The sequence below is a fragment of the Hypanus sabinus genome, chromosome 3 (assembly GCF_030144855.1).
Source record: "Hypanus sabinus isolate sHypSab1 chromosome 3, sHypSab1.hap1, whole genome shotgun sequence".
Lineage (NCBI taxonomy): Eukaryota > Metazoa > Chordata > Chondrichthyes > Myliobatiformes > Dasyatidae > Hypanus > Hypanus sabinus.
This window is the reverse complement of record NC_082708.1, coordinates 184,791,926-184,812,136: the sequence shown is the minus strand read 5'-3', so window position 1 is coordinate 184,812,136 and position 20,211 is coordinate 184,791,926. Positions and strand designations below refer to the sequence as shown.

Genomic DNA, 20,211 nt, shown 5'->3' with positions numbered 1-20,211 from the left:
GATAGTAATATCTACAAGTGGTATCATCCCAAATTCACTACACAACAGTATTAAACAATTAAGCCTACACAACAATGTTTATGTAAATCTCCAGAGAGCCACAATACTAAACAGCACTAGAACAGTTCAAAGTTCCCAGCAATTGAGAAATGAGTGAGCTTGGCTATACCCGTACCTCAGGTTTCACCAGCTTGAGCTGAGAAAAAAATAAATAATATAAAAGTAAGCACTAAGTATCGAGTTAAAGTGAAATACATTTTATACTGTTATAGAGAAAGTGCAGTGTAGCTAAGGAACACAGCAAAGTAGATTGTGAGGTCAAGAGTCCATCTTATCATACAAGGTCCCTTCTATAGTCTGACAAGAGAGGGATAGAACTTGTCAGTCTGGGAGTGGGAAGGAGAAATAAATGATTGGCAAGCTGGAGATCCATAGGAGCAGAATTTACCTGTCGAGCCTGCTCTGCAAGTCCATCATGGCTGATTTATTATCTGTTATGACCCCACAGGTTTCGTTTACTGTGGATTGTTGCTTTAAGTGCCTGAGTGAGGTGGGACTATGACGTCAGTCACAAGCTGACACTGCTAATTGTGGGCTTAACGAGAGAGAAAAAAGGAGGCGGGGGAGAGAGGGGAGAGAAAAGACCAGCTGCCGGAACTTCGGCAGCTCAGTGCGATGGTTTGGAACTCTTTTAAGCCCAAATGATTGGGTTAAACATCGGCATATATTGCACAATGAATGTGGGACTGTCACTTCATATAATCCATAGGAGTGGATTTTTGGGATATCCTGTGGGACCACTTAAGTGTTAATCCTTGCCTGGGTATGTTGTGTGGTAACCATTCAAAGACGATATTCCTGTGACAGGTCGTTTTCGGTGATAGTTCGGATGTGGATTTGGAACATCACAATGGACAAGATCTATGGTGACTGTTACCTCATTTTACCAGTGTGGAACCTGTGGAATACTTCGTACTTACCTTCTCTCTCCATTACAACGTGGATTACAAATATCTTTCTCCCATCACTTCTTACATGGATGACTGAGCTTTCCTACTTTACCATATCAAGACTCTAAGCCTTGTTCCTCAAGCTCGATAGTTTGGGTGCTATATTTACACACATATATACACATAACACTGTAAACTATTTATCTTGTTTAAGTTACTATATTATAAGTAGATACTAATAAAGTAACATCAAAACCTGACTCAGTGTGAAATCTCTTGCTGCTGGTTTATTTCTAAGACTTTACAAATTCATAACATATCCCTCTCAACTCCATTCTCCTGCCTTCCCTCCAACCTTTGACACCCTTACTAATGAAGAACCCATCAAACTCTGCTTTAAATATACCCAATGACTTGGCCACAGCTGCCTGTGGCAATGAATTCCACAGATTCACCACCCCCTGGCTAAAGAAATTCCTCCACATCTCTGTTTCAAAGGGGGCAAACTTGTTTTCTGAGGCTGTGCCCTCTGGTCCTAGACTCCCCCACTATAGATGGCCATTGTGATCAGGAGTTGTGAGTTCAAGAGTTCATCTTCTAAAAATTGGGTATAATTTATGCTTAATTTATGGTTTTTTTATGAGTATTGTTTATATGATACTCTGCACCTGTGATTCTGCTGCAAGTAAGTTTATCATTCCGATTGTGCATACATATACTTATGCAGATGACAATGAACTTGACTTTCATCTTTATTCTACAAGAGGTCTTACAACTTGGCACCATAGCATAGTGGTGTAACAGCACCAACGATACAGGTTCAATTCCCACCACTATCTATCAAAAGGTTTAAGTTTTCCCCATGACCGTGTAGGTTTCCTCGGGGTGCTCCAGTTTCCTCCCTTGCTCTAAAGGTATACTGGAAGGGCTTGTTACTGTGCTGTGTCTCTAAATCTAAAACCTAAAACTGAGTAACAGCAGGCTTGAAGCTGACCTTGTGCCTGGTAGTATGTGTTCTCAAACTTTTGTATCTTTTGCTTGATGGAAGGGGGTGAAGAGATGATGTCCAGGAGGGGAGGGATCCTTGATTAACATCAGTTGTAGCATTCAAAAAAGACAGGGTAAACATTTAGGGAAAGTAATGTCTGACACCATAAGTGGAGGGCAAGGGAAAGGAACCAACTGAATGGCTGTTGAGTTGAATTCTGTGCAATTGTTGTTTTGCTCCCTTAACATGTGCACTTCCAAGAATCTGCGTTCTCTAAAATAAGTATAGGGTACCTCGCCTTCGATGGAGCTTCACAGCTGTTCCTGCAAAGCTGCGAGGGACCCATTACTCATGGATGCTGCAGGCATGGGCAAGGCAAGGGGCTCCTTCTCACGCATGAGAAGAATGAACAGGCTTTCAGTCCACATCTTCCCTTTCTCCAATTCTCTCCCCCCAATGTCATAGAACAAAGAACATTACAAGCCCCGTAGACCTTCACTGCTGACGTTAAGGTCAGTCTAAACCCTTCCCTCCATTTTTGAGCTATCCGTGTGCCTGTCTAAAGAGTTTCTTAGCTATCCCTAACATATCTGTCTCTATCCCTGGCAGGGCATTCCACACACCCACGCCTCTCCATGTAAAAACCTACCCCTGACATACTCTCTAAACTTTCCTCCAGTCACCTTAAAATGATATCCTCTCACATTAGCTTCTTCACCCTGGGGAAAAGCCTCTGGCTGTCCTCTTGATCTGAGTCTCTCATCATCTTGTACACCTCTATCAAGTCATCTTCCTTCATTCCAAAATGTTAACAATTCCCAATTCCTGATCCTGAAATTTGTTAACTTAGCAGCAGCACCACTTCAATGCAATACATAATATAAGAAAAATAATAATAATAAGTAAATCAATTACAGTACTCATATGTTGATTAGGTTAAAAATCATGCAAAAAGCAGAAATAATATATACTTAAGAAGTGAGGTAGTGTTCATGGGTTCAATATCCATTTAGGAATTGGATGGCATAGGGGAAGAAGCTGTTCTTGAATCACTGAGTACGTACCTTCAGGCTTCTGTATCTTCTCCCTGCCGGTAACAGTGAGAAAAGGGCATGCCCTGGGTGCTGGAGGTCCTTAATAATGGACATTGCCTTTCTGAGACACCGCTCCTTGAAGATGTCCTGGGTACTTTGTAGGCTAGTAGCCAAGATGGAGACAATTAAATTTACAACCCTCTGCAGCTTCTTTCAGTCCTGTGCAGTAGCCCCCCACCCTCCATATCAGACTGTGATGTAGCCCGTCAGAATGCTCTTCACAGTACATCTATAGAAGTTTTTGAGTGTATTTGTTGACATACCAAAATATCTTCAAACTCCAAATAAAGTATAGTCACTGTCCTGCTTTCTTTATAGCTGCATTGATATGTTGAGGCCAGGTTAGATTCTTAGAGATCTTGACACCCATGAACTTGAAACTGCTCACTCTCTCCACTTCTGATCCCTCTATGAGGATTGGTATGTGTTCCTTCGTCTTACCCTTCCTGAAGTCCACAATCAGCTCTTTCGTCTTACTGACTTTGAGTGCAAGGTTGTTGCTGCGACACCACTCCACTAGTTGGCATATCTCACTCCTGTACTCCCTGTCATCTCCACCTGAGTAATGGTTGTATCATCAGTAAATTTATAGATGGTATTTGAGCTATGCCTAGTCAAACAGTCCTGGGTATAGGGAAAGTAGAGCAGTGGGTTAAGCACACACCCTTGAGGTGCACCAGTGTTGATTGTCAGCGAGGAGGATAATTATCACCAATCCACACAGATTGTGGCCTTCTGGTTAGGAAGTCAAGGATCCAATTGCAGAGGGAGGTACTGAGGCCCAGGTTCTGTAACTTCTCAATCAGGATTGTGGAAATGATGGTATTAAATGCTGAGCTATAGTCGATGAACAACACCCTGACGTAGGTGGTTGTATTGTCCAGGTGATCTAAAGCCATGTGAAGAGCCATTGAGGTTGCATCTGTCGTTGACTTATTGTGGCGATAGGCAAATTGCAATGGGTCCAGGTCCTTGCTGAGGCAGGAGTTCAGTCTAGTCATGGCCAACCTCTCAAAGCATTTCATCACTGTTGATGTGAGTGCTACTGGGTCTTTAAGGCAGCTCACATTATTCTTCTTAGGCACTGGTATAATTGTTGCCTTGAAGCAAATGGGACCTTCCTCTCGTAGCAGTGAGAGGTTGAAAATATCATTGAATACTTCTGCCAGTTGGTTGGCACAGGTTTTCAGAGCCTTACCAGGTAATCCATTGGGGCCTTCTGCCTTGCGAGGGTTCATCCTCTTTAAAGACAGCCTAACGTCAGCCTCTGACAGAAAATACAGGGTCACCAGGTGCAGCAGGGACCTTCACAGCTGTAGTTAATGTAACACTTACCCAAAAGGCTGGTATATGTCCAGGGGAAACTGAGTTCCAGCAACTCACCAACCCACCTCCCGTACACGCAGGTGCTGTGAGAATCGAGTTTATGCCTCGCGCCCACCAACAGTACCAAACCCACAACAAATACCGTTATGAAATACACTTTAAAGAGTTTACTAAAATTAAAAGAGTAGTAGGCAATACAATATATATATATGGAAAAAAACAAAAGGCGCCAACTTATCAAAGTTCAGTCTGTTTAGTGCACTCGTTGGAGCTCAATCAACGAACCAATCGACCCATCCGACCGCCACACCGTCGCACCTGGGACCACCCCGGTCCAACACACGTCCACCTTCCTCGGCGTCTTCCTCGGCCTCCCCCTCACACCAAAAACCCGTGAAAACCCCTCCCCCAAGTTCCCAGCATCACAAGACACAATAACATTCCCCATTGATTAACAAATGAATACAATTACCATATCAGCCATTCTAAAGTGAAACAATGGCGAGAGAAACACTTATCCGACAAAGGAGCATTCCTGCTCGTAACAAACCACAGAAGCCATTTTGAGTAACATACACAGGACATTGTACATTAAATTCTCCCTTTCAAAGCAGGCATAAAAAGCATCGAGTCCATCTGGTAGTGAAGCATTCATGTTATGGGGTTTCCTTTAGTAGGAAGTAATATCTTGCAAACCCTGCCAGAGTTGTCGTACATCTGATGTTGCCTTCAACCTCATTCAAAATTGTATCTTTGCCCTTGAAATAGCCCTCCGCAAATCATACCTGGTTTTCTGGTACAGACCTGTGTATGCCAGCATTAATAACCTGGTTTGAATTCTGATTCACAAGGTTGCATTGGCTCGTTGGGCTGGAAGAGCCTGTATCTGTGCTGTAAGATATGAAAACGAGTGTTTAAGGTGAGATATGTTAAAAAAATATATATATATATATATATCTATAAATACAGAATACATGGGCTGGAAGGCACCTGTATTTCCTCTCTGATGACAGTAATGAGACAGTAATGTTGAGGGTCTTTAATGATAGCTGCCGCCTCTTTGAAGCAGCCTCTTTTGAAGATTTCCTCGCTGGTGGGGATGCTAGTACCCATGATGGAGCTGGTTGAATCTACAACCCTCTGTACTTTGGAGCCTCCATACCAGATGGTGATACAGCCATCCAGAATGTTCTCCTCAGTACACCTGCAGAAACTTGCCAGTCTGTCATGCTGCCATAGGCAGACACCTCCTAGTCTCCACCCAGCTAACTGCCACTCATTTCCAAACTATGACCTGCAACCTATTTAAACCCAGCTCTCCTCCACTGCCCCTGTTCACTCCCAGCTGGACTCAACCCATTGCTTCAAGCCTTCAGTTATCTTGTTGTCTTGTCATATTAAGTATCTGTTCTCTCCTGTTTTGTGGCCCATTGTGGCTTGTTAGCTTGAAGTTTATTAGTAAAATATTGTTTACTGATAAATCATCTCAGCTGCTCTGCTTTTGGGTCTTCAGTGGTGAACGGTGTGCCACAGGGGTCGGTGCTGGGCCTGCAACTGTTCACGATATACATTGACGATCTGGAAGAGGGGACTGAGTATAATGTATCTAAGTTTGCTGATGATACTAAATTGAGTGGATAAAGAAATTGTGCAGAAGGTACAGAGAGTCCACAGAGAGAAATAGATAGGTTAAGTGACTGGGTCTGGCAGATGGAATACAATCTTGGTAAATGCGAGATCATCCACTTTGGAAGGAATGATAGAAGAGCAGATTATTATTTAAATGGTAAAAAAAAAATTGCAGGATGCTGCTGTGCAGAGGGACTTGGGAGTGCTTGTGCATGAATCACAAAAGGTTGGTTTGCAGGACCCGCAGGCTATCTAGAAGGCAAATGGAACGTTGGCCTTCATGGCTAGAGGGATTGAACTTAAGAGCAGGGAGGTTATGCTGTAATTGTATAGGGTACTGGTAAGGTCATACCTGGAGTACTGCATGCAGTTCTGGTCTCCTTACTTGGGCGGGGTATACTGGCTTTGGAGGCAATGCAGAGGAGGTTCACCAGGTTGATTCCAGAGATGAGGGGGTTAGACAATGAGGAGAGATTAAGTCACCTGAGACTATACTCGCTGTAATTCAAAAGAATGAGAGGAAATCTTATAGAAACAAATAACATTATGAAAGGTATAGACAAGATAGAGGCAGGAAAGTTGTTTCCACTGATAGGTGACACTAGAACTAGGGGACATAGCCTCAAGATTCGGGGGAGTAGATTTAAGATGGAGTTGTGGAAGAACTGCTTTTCCCAGAGAGTGGTGAATCTGTGGAATTTTCTGCCCAATGAAGCAGTAGAGGCTACCTTAGTAAATATATTTAAGACAAGGTTGGATAGATTTTTAAATAGCAGGGCAGATGCAGTGGATGTTGTGTATTTGGATTTTCAGAAGGCCTTTGACAAGGTGCCGCACATGAGGCTGCTAAACAAGATAAGAGCCCATGGAATTACAGGAAAGTTACATATGTGGATGGAGCGTTGGTTGATTGACAGAAAACAGAGAGTGGGAATAAAGGGATCCCAATCTGGTTGGCTGCCGGTTACCAGTGGTGTTCCACAGGGGACTGTGTTGGGGACGCTTCTTTTTACGAAGTATATCAATGATTTGGATTATGGAATAGGTGGCTTTGTGGCTAAGTTTGCTGATGATACAAAGGTAGGCGGAGGGGCCGGTAGTGCTGAGGAAACAGAGTCTGCAGAGAGACTTGGATAGATTAGGAGAATGGTCAAAGAAGTGGCAAATGAAATACAATGTTGGAAAGTGTATGGTCATGCACTTTAGTAGAAGAAATAAACAGGCAGATTATTTAAATGGGGAGAGAATTCAAAGTTCTGAGATGCAATGGGACTTGGGAGTCCTCATGCAGGATACCCTTAAGGTTAACCTCCAGGTTGAGTCGGTGGTGAAGAAGGCGAATGCAATGTTGGTATTCATTTCTAGAGGAATAGAGTATAGGAGCAGGGATGTGATGTTGAGGCTCTATAAGGCACTGGCAAGACCTCACTTGGAATACTGTGTGCAGTTTGGAGCTCCTTATTTAAGAAAGGATGTGCTGACATTGGAGAGGGTTCAGAGAAGATTCACTAGAATGATTCCGGGAATGAGAGAGTTAACATATGAGGAATGTTTGACCGCTCTTGGACTGTACTCCTTGGAGTTTAGAAGAATGAGGGGTAACCTCATAGAAACATTTTGAATTTTGAAAGGCATGGACAGAGTGGATGTGGCAAAGTTGTTTCCCATGGTGGGGGAGTCTAGTACGATAGGGCATGACTTGAGGATTGCATGGTGCCCATTCAGAACAGAGAGGCGAAATATTTTTTTTAGCCAGAGGATGGTGAATCTGTGGAATCCTAACCACCGTTGGTGCCCCACCAGACTTCTCCAGCCTGGGGACTGTCCGCCTCACCACTCGATCTGCCCCTGCACATCAACTTCTGCAAGTTCTCACTCCAGTTCACTGGTCCCTTTTAGATTACTCATCGTATTAACCCAGTCACTTACCTTCTGCAGCTGCCACCATCCCTCAGGATTACACCTACCTTCCACGTGGCCAGCATCAAGCCCATTGTCTATGTACCACTCAGCCCAGCTGAGCCTGCACCTCCAGAACCAAGAATGGTGGAAAGTGGTGCAGCATACATCATTCGGCAGTTAATGGATTCACATCATTGTGGATCAGTCGTGCAGTATCTGGTCAGCTGGGAAGGGTATGGTCCAGAGGAGAAATCTTGACTGCTGTCGAGTTTCATCTTGGTTCCACCACTCAAAGAGTTTCACAGGATTCATCTGGATAGCCCTGGGTCATTGGGTGCCTGCCGTAGATGGGGGGAGGGTCCTGTCTCCACCCAGCTAATCTACCACTCATTTTCAACTCATCACCTGCAGCCTATTTAAACCCAGCTCTCATCATCCTTGTTCTCTCATTGCACAAGCCAGCTGCATTCGGTTGCTGCTGGCCTTGTCGTGTTAAGTATCCATTTTCTCTTGTTTTGTGACCTTCATGGCTTGTTATTTTGCAAATTATTAGTAAAATATCATTTACAACTGAATTATCTCCACTCCTCTGCTTTTGGGTCAAACTTCCTCTACATTTCCTGACAAAGTCTTTGGTGACGTACCAAACCTTCTCAAACTCCTAATAACTCAAACAATTGCTGGCGTACCTTCCTCAAATTACATCAAAATATTGAGGCCAGGCTAGATCCACTGAGATGTTGACACCCTAGAACTTGACGCTGCTCACTCTTTCCATTGAGAACTAGCACATGTACGCCATTCTTCCTTCTCCTGAAGTCCACAATCAACTCCTTGGTTTTATTAACATTGAATGCAAGGTTGCTGTTAAAATACCACTCAACCACCCAATCTATCTCACTCCTGTACATCTCCTCATCATGATTCTGCCAACAACAGTAATGTCATTGGTGTATCTATAGATGGCATTTGATTCCATTTATAATGGGGGGGGAAGGTGTAGTGGGGATAAGCTCCCACTCCCTATTAAATGCTCCTTATGGTGTGCATCTCAAATAGCCTCTGATAACTAAGACCAGCTTCAAGTCTACTAAGCCCAACAGAGCAATTACTACTGACAGGAGAAAGGACAAAGAGTGGTTAACAGCACCTTAGAACCACCTTAGAAAAGCGGGCAGATGGGGCTCATCGGTGATGTTTGGCAGCTCATCTAGGAGAAGGGAAATACCTACTCATAGGGAAAGTTTCAGGAGTAAATCCTAAAGGAAAAATCCAGAGTCAAGGTCCCTAAGAGGACTACATTGATTTCAACACTGATTGATAACTCAGGTGATGTCGCTGGTGCCAAACTGTATCGGTCTCTGCCATTCCTTTGGATTGATCAGGTGTGTGGAGATGGGGAGCCTTCTACATGGGCAACAGCTTGATCTCTATATCATACCACCCTAGCTTACGACTGGCTTCTGGGCAGCTAAGACACTACATCTTTGGTTGACCCTGACCAATAGAGGGGCTTCAAAGATGGGACTTTGACGTAGAGAGTGTGGAGTAGTGGACACAGCTTTGAGGTGCACCTGTGTCGATTGTCAGCATGGAGGAGATGTTATTTCTGCTCAGTGTTGACTTGAGTTTGATTTCATTGGAGCAGAGGAGGTGGAGTGCTGAAAGACACTTACAAAATTATGAGAGGTTTAAATGGAGTCGGAGGAGAGAGTCTGACTGGGGTGGGTGGGATCTTTGATTATGTTGGTTGCTTTTGAAGGTGGTGAGCAGAATAGACAGAGTCCATGAAAGAGAGAACGCGAGGAAATCTGCAGATGCTGGAAATTCAAACAACACACACAAAATGCTGGTGGAACGCAGCAGGCCAGGCAGCATCTATAAGAAGTACTGTTATATACCTCTGTAAGGTCTGCCTCATTCTCTTGAGGTTCAGGCAATAAAGTTCAAACCTATTCAACCTTTCCCTCTAACTCAGGTCTTCAAGCCCCGGCAACATCCTTGCAGGTCAGGCAGGGTTTTGGGCAGAGACCCTTCATCGGAATGGAAAGGAAGAGGGCAGACGCTAGAATAAAAAAGTTGGGGAGGGAAGGGAGCTGACAGGTGGATGAAGGTGAGAAAGGAAGGGAAAGCCAGGAGGGTGGGGAAAGAGGTGAAGGGGATTAATGTCAGAAGCTGGTAGGTGATAGGTGTGGGAGACAAAGGGCTGAAGAAGAAGGAATCTAACAGAGTCTAAAAGACCATGGAAGGAGGCAGGGAGTCAGTGGGAAAAAGGTGATGGGCAGGTCATGATAGTAATGGGACCACAGGGATAAGGGAAAATAGGAGGGGAGGGAGAAGAGAGGGGAGTGGGCACATGTTGTTAAGGTAAAGGAATGTTCATGCAGTCAGGTTGGAGACTACCAAGATGGAATAGGAGGTAACACAAGGAAATCTGCAGATGCTGGAAATTCAAAGAACAACACACACAAAATGCTGGTAGAACACAGCAGGCCAGGCAGCATCTATAGGGAGAAGCACTGTCGACATTTTGGGCCAAGACCCTTCGTCAGGACTAACCGAAAGGAAAGATAGTAAGAGATTTGAAAGTAGAGGGGGAGGGGGAAATGCGGAATGATAGGAGTAGACCGGAGGGGGTGGGATGAAGCTAGGAGCCGGAAAGGTGATTGGCGAAAGTGATACAGAGCTGGAGAAGGGAAAGGATCATGGGACGGGAGGCCTCAGGAGAAAGAAGGGGGGGGGGGGAGCACCAGAGGGAGATGGAGATGACTTCTCTAACTTCCGTTAATGCCCCTCCTCCCCTTCTTACCCCATTCCTGACATATTCAGTTGTTTGCCTTTTCTCCGTCTCCCTCTGGTGCTCCCGTCCCCCTTTCTTTTTCCCTAGGCCTCCCGTCCCATTATCCTTTCCCTTCTCCAGCTCTGTATCACTTTCGCCAATCACCTTTCCAGCTCTTAGCTTCATCCCACCCCCTCCGGTCTTCTCCTATCATTTCGCATTTCCCCCTCCCCCCACTACTTTCAAATCTCTTGCTATCTTTCCCTTCAGTTAGTCCTGATGAAGGGTCTTGGCCTGAAACAGTGACAGTGCTTCTCCTTATAGATGCTGCCTAGCCTGCTGTGTTCCACCAGCATTTTGTGTGTGTTCCATGAAAGAGAGTATGGTTTCCTTGACATAATGAGCTGCATCTACAACTCTGCAGTTTCTTGTGATCTCGGGCAGAGCAGTTGCCGTTCCAAGCCGTTAGTTGTGCATCCAGACAAGACACGTTCTATGGTGCATCTATAAAAATCAGACCAAAATATCAGCTCTTTATTCCTTTCCATAGATGCTGCCTGAACTGCTGAGTTCCTTCAGCATTTTGCATCTGTTTCTGTGGATTTCCAGCATTTGAAGAACCTCTTGAGTTTATGCATTTGGGCCCTTGGTGTTTGCAGCTGACATGTTGAAGGGCCTGAGTGATCCCAGATTTAGTCCCAGCCACAGCAGTTCTAGATTCACACAATCATGGCCTATAAGACATAGGAGCCAAATTAGTCTGCTCCGCCATTCCATCATGGCCGATCCCAGGTCCCACTCAACCCCATACACCTGCCTTCTCCCCATATCCCTTGATGCCCTGACCAATCAGGAAGCTATCAACTTCTGCCATAAATATACCCATAGAGACTTGACCTCCACTGCAATCTGTAGCAGAGCATTCCACAGATTCACTACCCTCTGGCTAAAATAATTCCTCCTTACTTCGGTTCAAAAGGGTCACCATCCATTTTGAGGTTGTGTCCTTCAGTTCTGGATACCCCCCACCATAAGAAACATCCCCTCCACATCCACCCTATCTAATCCTTTCAACATTTGGTAGATTTCAATGAGATCCCCCTACATTCTTCTAAATTCCAGTGAGTACAGGACCAAAGCTGCCAAATTCTCTTCATATGTTAATCCCTTCATACCTGGAATCATCCTCATGAAACTCCTCTGGACTCTCTCCAATGACAATACATCCTTTTTGAGATATGGGGCTCAAAACCTTTGACAATACTCCAAGTGTCTTATAAAGCCTCAGCATTTTCTCCTTGCTTTTATATTCTCTTCTGCTTGAAATAAATAACAACTATGCATTTGCCTTCTTTACCACTAACTCAACCTGTAAATTAACCTTCTGGGTGTTTTGCATGTGGACTCCTAAGTCCCACAGCACCTCTGATGTCTGAACCTTCTCCCCATTTAGGTAATAGTCCACACTATTGTTCCTTTTACTAACGTACATTTTCATATATTTCCCAGCACTGTATTCCATCTGCCACTGTTTTTGCCCATTCTTCCAGTTTATCTAAGTCCTGCTGTAATCGCATTGTTTCCTCAGCACTACCTACCCCTCCTAACATCTTTGTATCATCCGCAAACTTCACAGTGAATGAAATAATGGCCATGCAACATATAGATGACCTTGAAGATTTATTTTATTTACCTCTCTCTTTCTTCAGTAGGCACCGTGAAAACTATAAGAAAATAAAGGTCGTAATGTGGCGACCCACTTTCTGCGCAGGCGAACCGGCTCACAAATAGCCAGCGTGCGGGGAGAGACTTTGGTAATGCACCTCTGACGTCATTTCCGCCCGGAGAGGGTGGTTGCTAGGGATTAAATGCCAGCGCCGCGAAGTTTGAATAAACTAGTCTCGAAATGGCTTACCGACTGCGTGTCGTTATTTCAGCGCTGTGTGTAGCACATCACTACATTGGTGACCCCGACAGTCCAAACGGGATTTGGACCAAAAATGACCGAGTCTTCATCTGTTCACGCAGTTTCACTAAAACTGCTGACTTTCTGGACGCTGCGACCACGCGTGTGGTTTAGCCAAGCAGAAGCCCAGTTCCAGATTTGGCAGATATCCTCTGATTCCACGCATTACCACCACGTGGTGAGTGCCCTTGACCAGGAGACGGCCGCCCAGGTTGCAGATTTCATACAGTCGCCCCGGAAGAAGGCAAATATGAAGCATTCAAGGCGCTGCTCATTGGGACCTTTGGCCTCTCAGGGTAGTGAGCGGGGTGCCTGCCTGCTTCACCTGGACAGTTTGGGAGACAGGCTGCCATCAGCATTGATGAATGAGATGCTGTCCCTGGCTGACGGACACAAGCCCTGCCTCATGTTCGAGCAAGCGTTCCTAGAGCAACTGCCTGGGGACATGCATCTGCTGTTGGCCGACGCAGATTTCAGCGACCCCAGGAAGGTGGCAGCCCGGGCAGACATGCTGTGGAAAGCCAAGAGGGAGAGCGTGGCGTCCGTCAGTCAGATTACCAGGCCCCGCGCCCAACAGCAGACCAGCCTGGTAGGGGGGTGCACACAACACAGAGGCAGGAGTGAGGAGGACAGTGAACAGTAGTGTTTCTACCACCAGCGGTGGGGCACAAAAGCCCGCAGTTGTCGCCCGCCCTGCAAGGCTGCTGCTAATGACTATGGCGGCTGGCCACCAGGACAGCCTCTTGTATGTCTAGGACAAACAGTCGGGATGCCGCTTCTTGGTCGACACTGGGGCGGAAATCAGTGTCTTGCCCCTGACGGGGTACGACACCCACAACAGGAAGCCAGGACCCACCCTGAGGGCCGCAAACGGCAGCACGATACGGACCTACGGCACTTGCACAGTGCAGCTGCAGTTCAGCGCCAGCCAGTTCATGTGGGACTTCACACTGGCCGCCGTGGCCCAACCACTCCTGGGGGCGGACTTCTTGCGAGCTCACAGCCTGCTGGTCGACTTGCAAGGGAAAAGACTGGTACATGCAGAGACTTTCCAGACGTTCTCCCTGGGTGAAGCCAAGTTGCCGGCCCCACACCGGGACTCCATCACGCTGTCGGACAACGAATTCACCAGAATCCTGGTGGAATTTCCATTGATTCTGGCACTGCAGTTCACGGCAGCCATGCCCAGACAGGGGGGTTCAGCACCATATCCTGACCAAGGGACCACCCCTCCACGCCTGCGCACAAAGGCTCCCCCCGGAAAAGCTCCACTTGGTGAAGGAGCAGTTCAAGAGGATGGAGGAATTGGGGATCGTACAGAGGTCAGACAGCCCATGAGCCTCCCCCCTGCCCATGGTGCCCAAAGCAGCCAGGGGTTGGAGACCATGCGGCGACTACCGCAGGCTGAATGAGGCTACCACTCCAGACTGCTACCCCGTGCCACACATACAGGACTTTGCAGCAAACCTGCATGGGGCAAGAATCTTTTCCAAAGTAGACCTCGTCAGGGGATACCATCAAATCCCGGTGCACCCTGAAGATATCCCCAAAGCAGCACTTATCACCCCGTTCGGCCTGTTTGAGTTCCTCCGAATGCCCTTCGGCCTGAAGAATGCCGCACAGACGTTCCAGCGGATGCGGTAGGACGCGACTTGGACTTTGCGTTCATCTATTTGGACGACATCCTTATAGCCAGCAGTTGTCCCAGGAGCATCTGGCCCACCTCCGCCAGCTCTACTCCCAACTGAGTGATTTCAGCCTCACGACCAACCCGGCCAAATGCTGGTTTGGTCTCGATACCGTCGACTTCCTGGGCCACAGGATTACCAAAGACGGGGCAACACCTCTGCCCGCCAAGGTAGACACGATCCGCCACTTTGCCCGGCCCAACACGGTCAAAGGCCTGCAGGAGTTCGTTGGTATGGTGAACTTCTACCACTGTTTCCTCCCCTCAGCAGCCCGCATCATGTGCCCTTTGTACACCCTGATGTCGGGTAAAGGCAAGGACATTACTTGGGATGAGGAGGCCGAGGCCGCTTTCGTTAAAGCCAAGGAAGCCTTGGCAGATGCTGCAATGCTGGTGCACCCCAGAACGGACATTCTGACTGCACTCACGGTGGACGCATCCGACACAGCAGTCGGTGGGGTGCTGGAGCAGCTCATCGAGGGGTGCTGACAACCCCTGGCACTCTTCAGCAAGCACCTACGACCATCCGAACGCAAGTACAGTGCTTTCGACTGGGAGCTGTTGGCACTGTATCTGGCATTTCAGGTACATCTTAGAAGGCAGGCCGTTCACCGCGTTCACAGACCACAAACCGTTAACCTTCACATTCACAAAGGTGTCCGATCCCTGGTCGGCTCGCCAGCAGCGACATCTGTCCTACATCTCAGAGTACACGACGGACATCCAGCATGTCTTGGGAAAGGACAACGCCGTAGTGGACGCACTCTCCAGACCAGCTGTCCAGGCCCTGTCCCTGGGGGTGGACTATGCAGCACTGGCAGAGGCACAGCAGGCAGACAATGAGATGCCCAGCTACAGGACTGCAGTCCCGGGTTTACAGCTGCAAGACTTTCTCGTAGGCCCAGGTGAGAGGACCCTCCTGTGCGACGTGGCTGCCAGCCAACCTCGTCACATTGTCCCGGCAGCCTGGAGGCGGTGAGTTTTCGACTCCATACACGGTTTGGCGTACCCATCTATCAGGACAACCGTCTGGCTGGTCTCCAGCAAGTTCACGTGGCACGGACTTCGCAAGCAGCTCAGTGAATGGGCCAGAACGTGTGCGCAGTGCCAAACAGCCAAGGTGCAGCGGCACACTAAAGCCCCGCCACAGCAGTTTGAACCCACCCACCGGAGGTTCGACCACATTCATGTGGATATCGTGGGCCCCCTACCAGTGTCCCGAGGAGCGCAGTACCTCCTAATGATGGTAGACCAGTTCACGAGGTGGCCAGAGGCGTTCCTGCTCACCGACACATCTGCCGATTCCTGCGCCCGAGCACTGATTGCAACCTGGGTAGCACGCTTCGGGGTACCGGCCCACATTACCTCCGACAGAGGCACCCAGTTCACCTCCAGCCTGTTGGGAACGCAGCTGCACCACACAACTGCCTACTACCCACAGTCGAACGGACTAGTGGAACGCTTCCACCGTCACTTGAAGTCGGCTCTCATGGCCGCCTGAGAGGACCTAACTGGGTGGACGAACTTCCCTGGGTCCTGCTTGGAATTCACACAGCGTCCAAAGAGGATCTGCACGCCTCGTCGGCTGAGTTGGTGTATGGCGCACCTCTGGCCGTCCCGGGAGAGTTCATACCAGCCCCAAGGCGGCAAGAGGAAGAACCCGCAGCAGTCCTGGACAGACTATGCGAAAGGCTCGGCAACCTGCCCCTTATACCAACTTCACAGCATGGATGGACCCCAACCTGTGTACCCAAGGACCTGCAGAACTGTAAGTTTGTGTTTGTACGAAGGGGCGGACACTGGGCACCGCTACAGCGGCCATACAAGGGGCTGTTCAAGGTGATCAACAACAACGGGTCCATGTACGCTCTGGACATTGGGGGGAGAGAGGAGGTTTTCACGGTGGACCGACTCAAACCAGCCCATGTGGAGTTGGTGCAGCCGGTCGAGGTTCAGGCACCACGGCGCAGAGGCAGACCTCCCAAACAGAGGCTGATCCAGACTGCGGACATTGGGGGGGTGTATCACCGGTTCTGGGGGGGTGGGGGGAGTTATGTGGTGACCCACTTTCTGCACAGGTGAACCGGCTCACAAATAGCCAGCGCACGGGGGGAGATTTTGGTAATGCACCTCTGATGTCATTTCCGCCCGGAGAGGGCGGGCGCTAGGGATTAAATGCCAGCGCCTCAAAGTTTGAATAAACTAGTCTCCAAACGACTTACCGACTGCGTGTCGTTATTTCAGCGCTGTGTGTAGCACATCGCTACAGTAAAAGGTTTGAAACATAACATCTCACAGTCTTTTAAAGTCTCTCAAGCTAGTGTCCACCAATAAACAGGCCCAAACATGTTAGCACAACAGAAGTGTGCTGAAAGAAAATAAATCACTAAAAACAAATCACATTGTCCACATAAAGGCACATCAACAACATTGTGCATGACATAAAACAAATAAAACAATTACCGTGTGCGCCTCTTGGACCACATGCAGAATAAGGTTATTTTAAGGTCATATGTCTTTATCTGCCTCCATGTTGGTTCTGACCCATAATACCACAGTCATGCTTTTATTAAACTCTGGTCATGTGACTCATTACACGCTACATTAAAATCAAACCTTACATAAAATATTTTAATATGATAAAATAATCATGAATTTATAACAAAAACATTACATAAACATCTCAATGAAACATGTCTCTGAGACAGTTACTACACCAAGCCTAATTTCTCTTAAGTGTTGAAATCAAACCCGCGTCCACCACTTCTGCTGGCGGCCCACTCCACACCCCCATCACTCTCTGCATGAAGTTCTCACTCACCTTCCTCGTTAACATTTCACCTTTCACCCTTAACCCATGACCTCTAGTTCTAGTCTTGCCAAGCTCAGTGGAAAAAGCCTGCTTGCATTTACCCTATCTATAGTTTTGTTTACCTCTTTCAAATCACCTCTCATTCTGAGGTAGGGTCAACCATGCCTGTTGCATCTTAGTTGTCTAGATATGCAAGCCAGGGCAGTACAACATGGAGAGCAAAATGTTGCCCATGAAGCAAGCTCCCCCTCGCCACGCATCTGATGAACCCAAAGGAAGAGCAGAGACTGGTATAGTTCTGCTCCAGCGGCATTGCAGGAGTTGCCAGTCAGCGTTGAACTCAATGTCGGACTGCCTTAGGGACTCAGCTCTCAACGTTTCCCCTGGGGTTTACTCCCAAAGCCTTCCTCATGAGTGGGTGTAGCCGCAAGGCAGTGGAGGTTTGAGGTCAGAGTTTTCCTTCTCCAAGGTGAGCAGCTAACCAAGGCTGATGAGTAACCTGCCTTTGTCCAGTAGAAATGGTTCTGCTGGGCTTAGTAGTTAAACCACACATGAAGGCCAGGAGCTGGACTTGGTTGTCAGAGCCATTTAAAGATAATGGGAGCTTATCCCCATTCCTACCCCTGGCTATAACAACTGTAAGGAACTATTCTAAGGGTGATAATTTCTCCTCATTCTCTGGGTAATCATTTCCAATTCAGGATAGAGGGTGAATCGGTGACAAGTTTGGTCAGGTCATTGGCCAATCTTAGACACGGCCTTTTCCCATTCTTGGGTCAGGCTCAAGTAGCTCCAAAGTTAACTTCTGATTTTTCACACATCTGTAATCTCAAGGCTGGCTATCCATTATTCAGCTGGGAAATCACTCCCCAACCAGCTGGTACAGTAACACATTTCTAATTTGCACATTCCTAAAGTGGAACAAATTCTTTCCCATCAGCTAAAAACAGATGTCAGCACAGCAGACTGAGATAACCACTCTCCAGGCAGCATTCATACACCATGCTGAGAGCCTCCTGTGTGAGCACAGGGGGACCTTAATTCCCCCACACAGTCCATAAGTCCATAAGATGCAGGAGCAGAATTAGGCCATTTGGCCCATCGAGTCTGTTCCACAATGGCTGATTTATAATCACTCTCAACCCCCTTCTCCTGCCTTCTCCCTGCAACCTTTGGTACCCTTATTAATCAAGAACCTATCAACCTTTGCTTTAAATATACCCAATGACTTGGCCTCCACAGCTGTCCGTGACAATAAATTCCACAGATTCACCACTCTCTGATTAAAGAAATTCCTCCTCATCCCTCATTGTATGCCCTTCTATAAATTGGCTGCAGCTTGTTCAAATTCCAGCAGCAAGAATCTTTTCACCAGTTTTGGCACCATTACACTGGCTGTCTGTGCCCTTTAGGATCAATTTTAAAATGCTCTTTATTGTATGAAAAGCTCAGAATAATCAAGCTCCTCCATATATATTTGAGTGTCTATCCCCTTACTTCCTTAATCCACAAACACTGGTTAAGCTTAGTGTTCCTGAAGTCAAACATATAAGAACTGGGGATGTGGCCTTTTGCTCTTATACACCAAAAACCTGGAATACTCTACTGACTGAGATATCCCAGATTAGTACTGTGGAACTCTTCAAAACAGTTCTGAAAACCTACTTTTTAATTTGGCCTACTTATAGGATCACTTAATATCTGCTGATCTGTTTGCATAATTTGATTACATTTTATTCTGTACAATGTTTGTCTTTAGTTATGATATTTATTTTGTCGTATTTTTAAGACTGTATTGATTTATCTTTACAATCTATATAAAGCACTTTCAGCCTACATCTTCAAAGTTCAAAGAACATTTATTATTGAAATCTGTATCTATTATACAACCTTGAGATTTGCCTCCTTGAAGACAGCCACAAAACAAAGAAGGAACCCATAAAAAAAAGACTGTGCAGAGAGAGGGGAAAAAAATCGTGCAAACAATAAAAGTAAGCAAATAAGATTCATTGAAGTAAGTCCACAAACATGAAGCCCAGGGCAGCTGGAGGCGGGTCAGTGCAGAGCTGAGTAATCCTCACAGAGCAGCAAGCAGAACCAGCTCCCTCTTAATGTATGGAAGGTGCAATATGAATAAAGTTATTATTATTATATTACAATAAGAAAAACACAGCGTATATAAAAAGGGTAAATATGTAGCGCAAAAATAGTGAGTTGGTGTTCATGGGTTGATTGTCTATTCAAAATCTGTTGGTGGAGGGGAAGAAGTTGTTCCTAAAATGTTGACTGTGTACCTTCAGGTTTCTGTGCCTCCTCTCTGATGGTAGCAATGAGATCAGGGCATATCCTGGCAGGTGAGAGTCCTTCACGATGGATTCCACCTGTAGTGCATCTCTTTTAAAGCAATGACCTCCCCCCACCTCCCTTAGCACTATGCATTGATCTGTTGTTTATGCATGCACATTTCTCTCTCTCTCTCTCTCTGCAATGTGAATGCACTGGTTAAAGCCCTCTCCTGTGTGCATGCTTTTATTTAATTGATAGGTAGTTGTGCACAGACACAACAAATTGGTGACAAGTACAAACCTGAAAATACCACGAGCTGCACCGACAGTTATGGGACAAAACAACGAGATTTAAACAGCATAAACCTGTCATGGATGCTAACAAAGGCATGAGAATTGAAACACTAACAACATCGATGGGCAAAAGAAAACCCTTACGCTTCTTAGCTTAATGGGCCCAAGAACGTACAGTCTCTTGTGCAACTTAGTAACCCCTGCAAAGCCAGAAAGCAAGGCTTCCAATGAAATTGTTACAATTTTACAAAATCACTTGAGCCCTAAACTGCTGGTAATTACTAAGTGATTTAGACTTTACAAAAGGAGCCAGTCAAAGGATGAAAGCATTTCTGAATACATTGCAGATCTGTGCAAACTTTCCCAGTGCCGTGACTTTAGCGATGGACTTTCTGATGCATTAAGGGATAGTGTGCCATGCATAGTCAAAGCACTCAAAAGAGGCCATTGACCAAAAGAGACCTCACCCTAGAATGAGCATTGACCATTGTAATATTGT

The 20,211-nt window shown here is 46.5% G+C and overlaps 1 protein-coding gene across 1 annotated transcript in view; it reads right to left on the bottom strand.

Moving 5' to 3' along the window:
• Nucleotides 1-7,981, bottom strand: part of fgf24 (fibroblast growth factor 24) — a 158,089-nt gene extending 150,108 nt beyond the window's left edge. The window contains exon 1 of the mRNA XM_059963491.1: nucleotides 7,917-7,981. Coding sequence (XP_059819474.1) covers nucleotides 7,917-7,981 — 65 coding nt within the window. The remainder of the gene's footprint in view (nucleotides 1-7,916) is intronic.
• Between the last annotated feature and the right edge of the window lie 12,230 nt (nucleotides 7,982-20,211).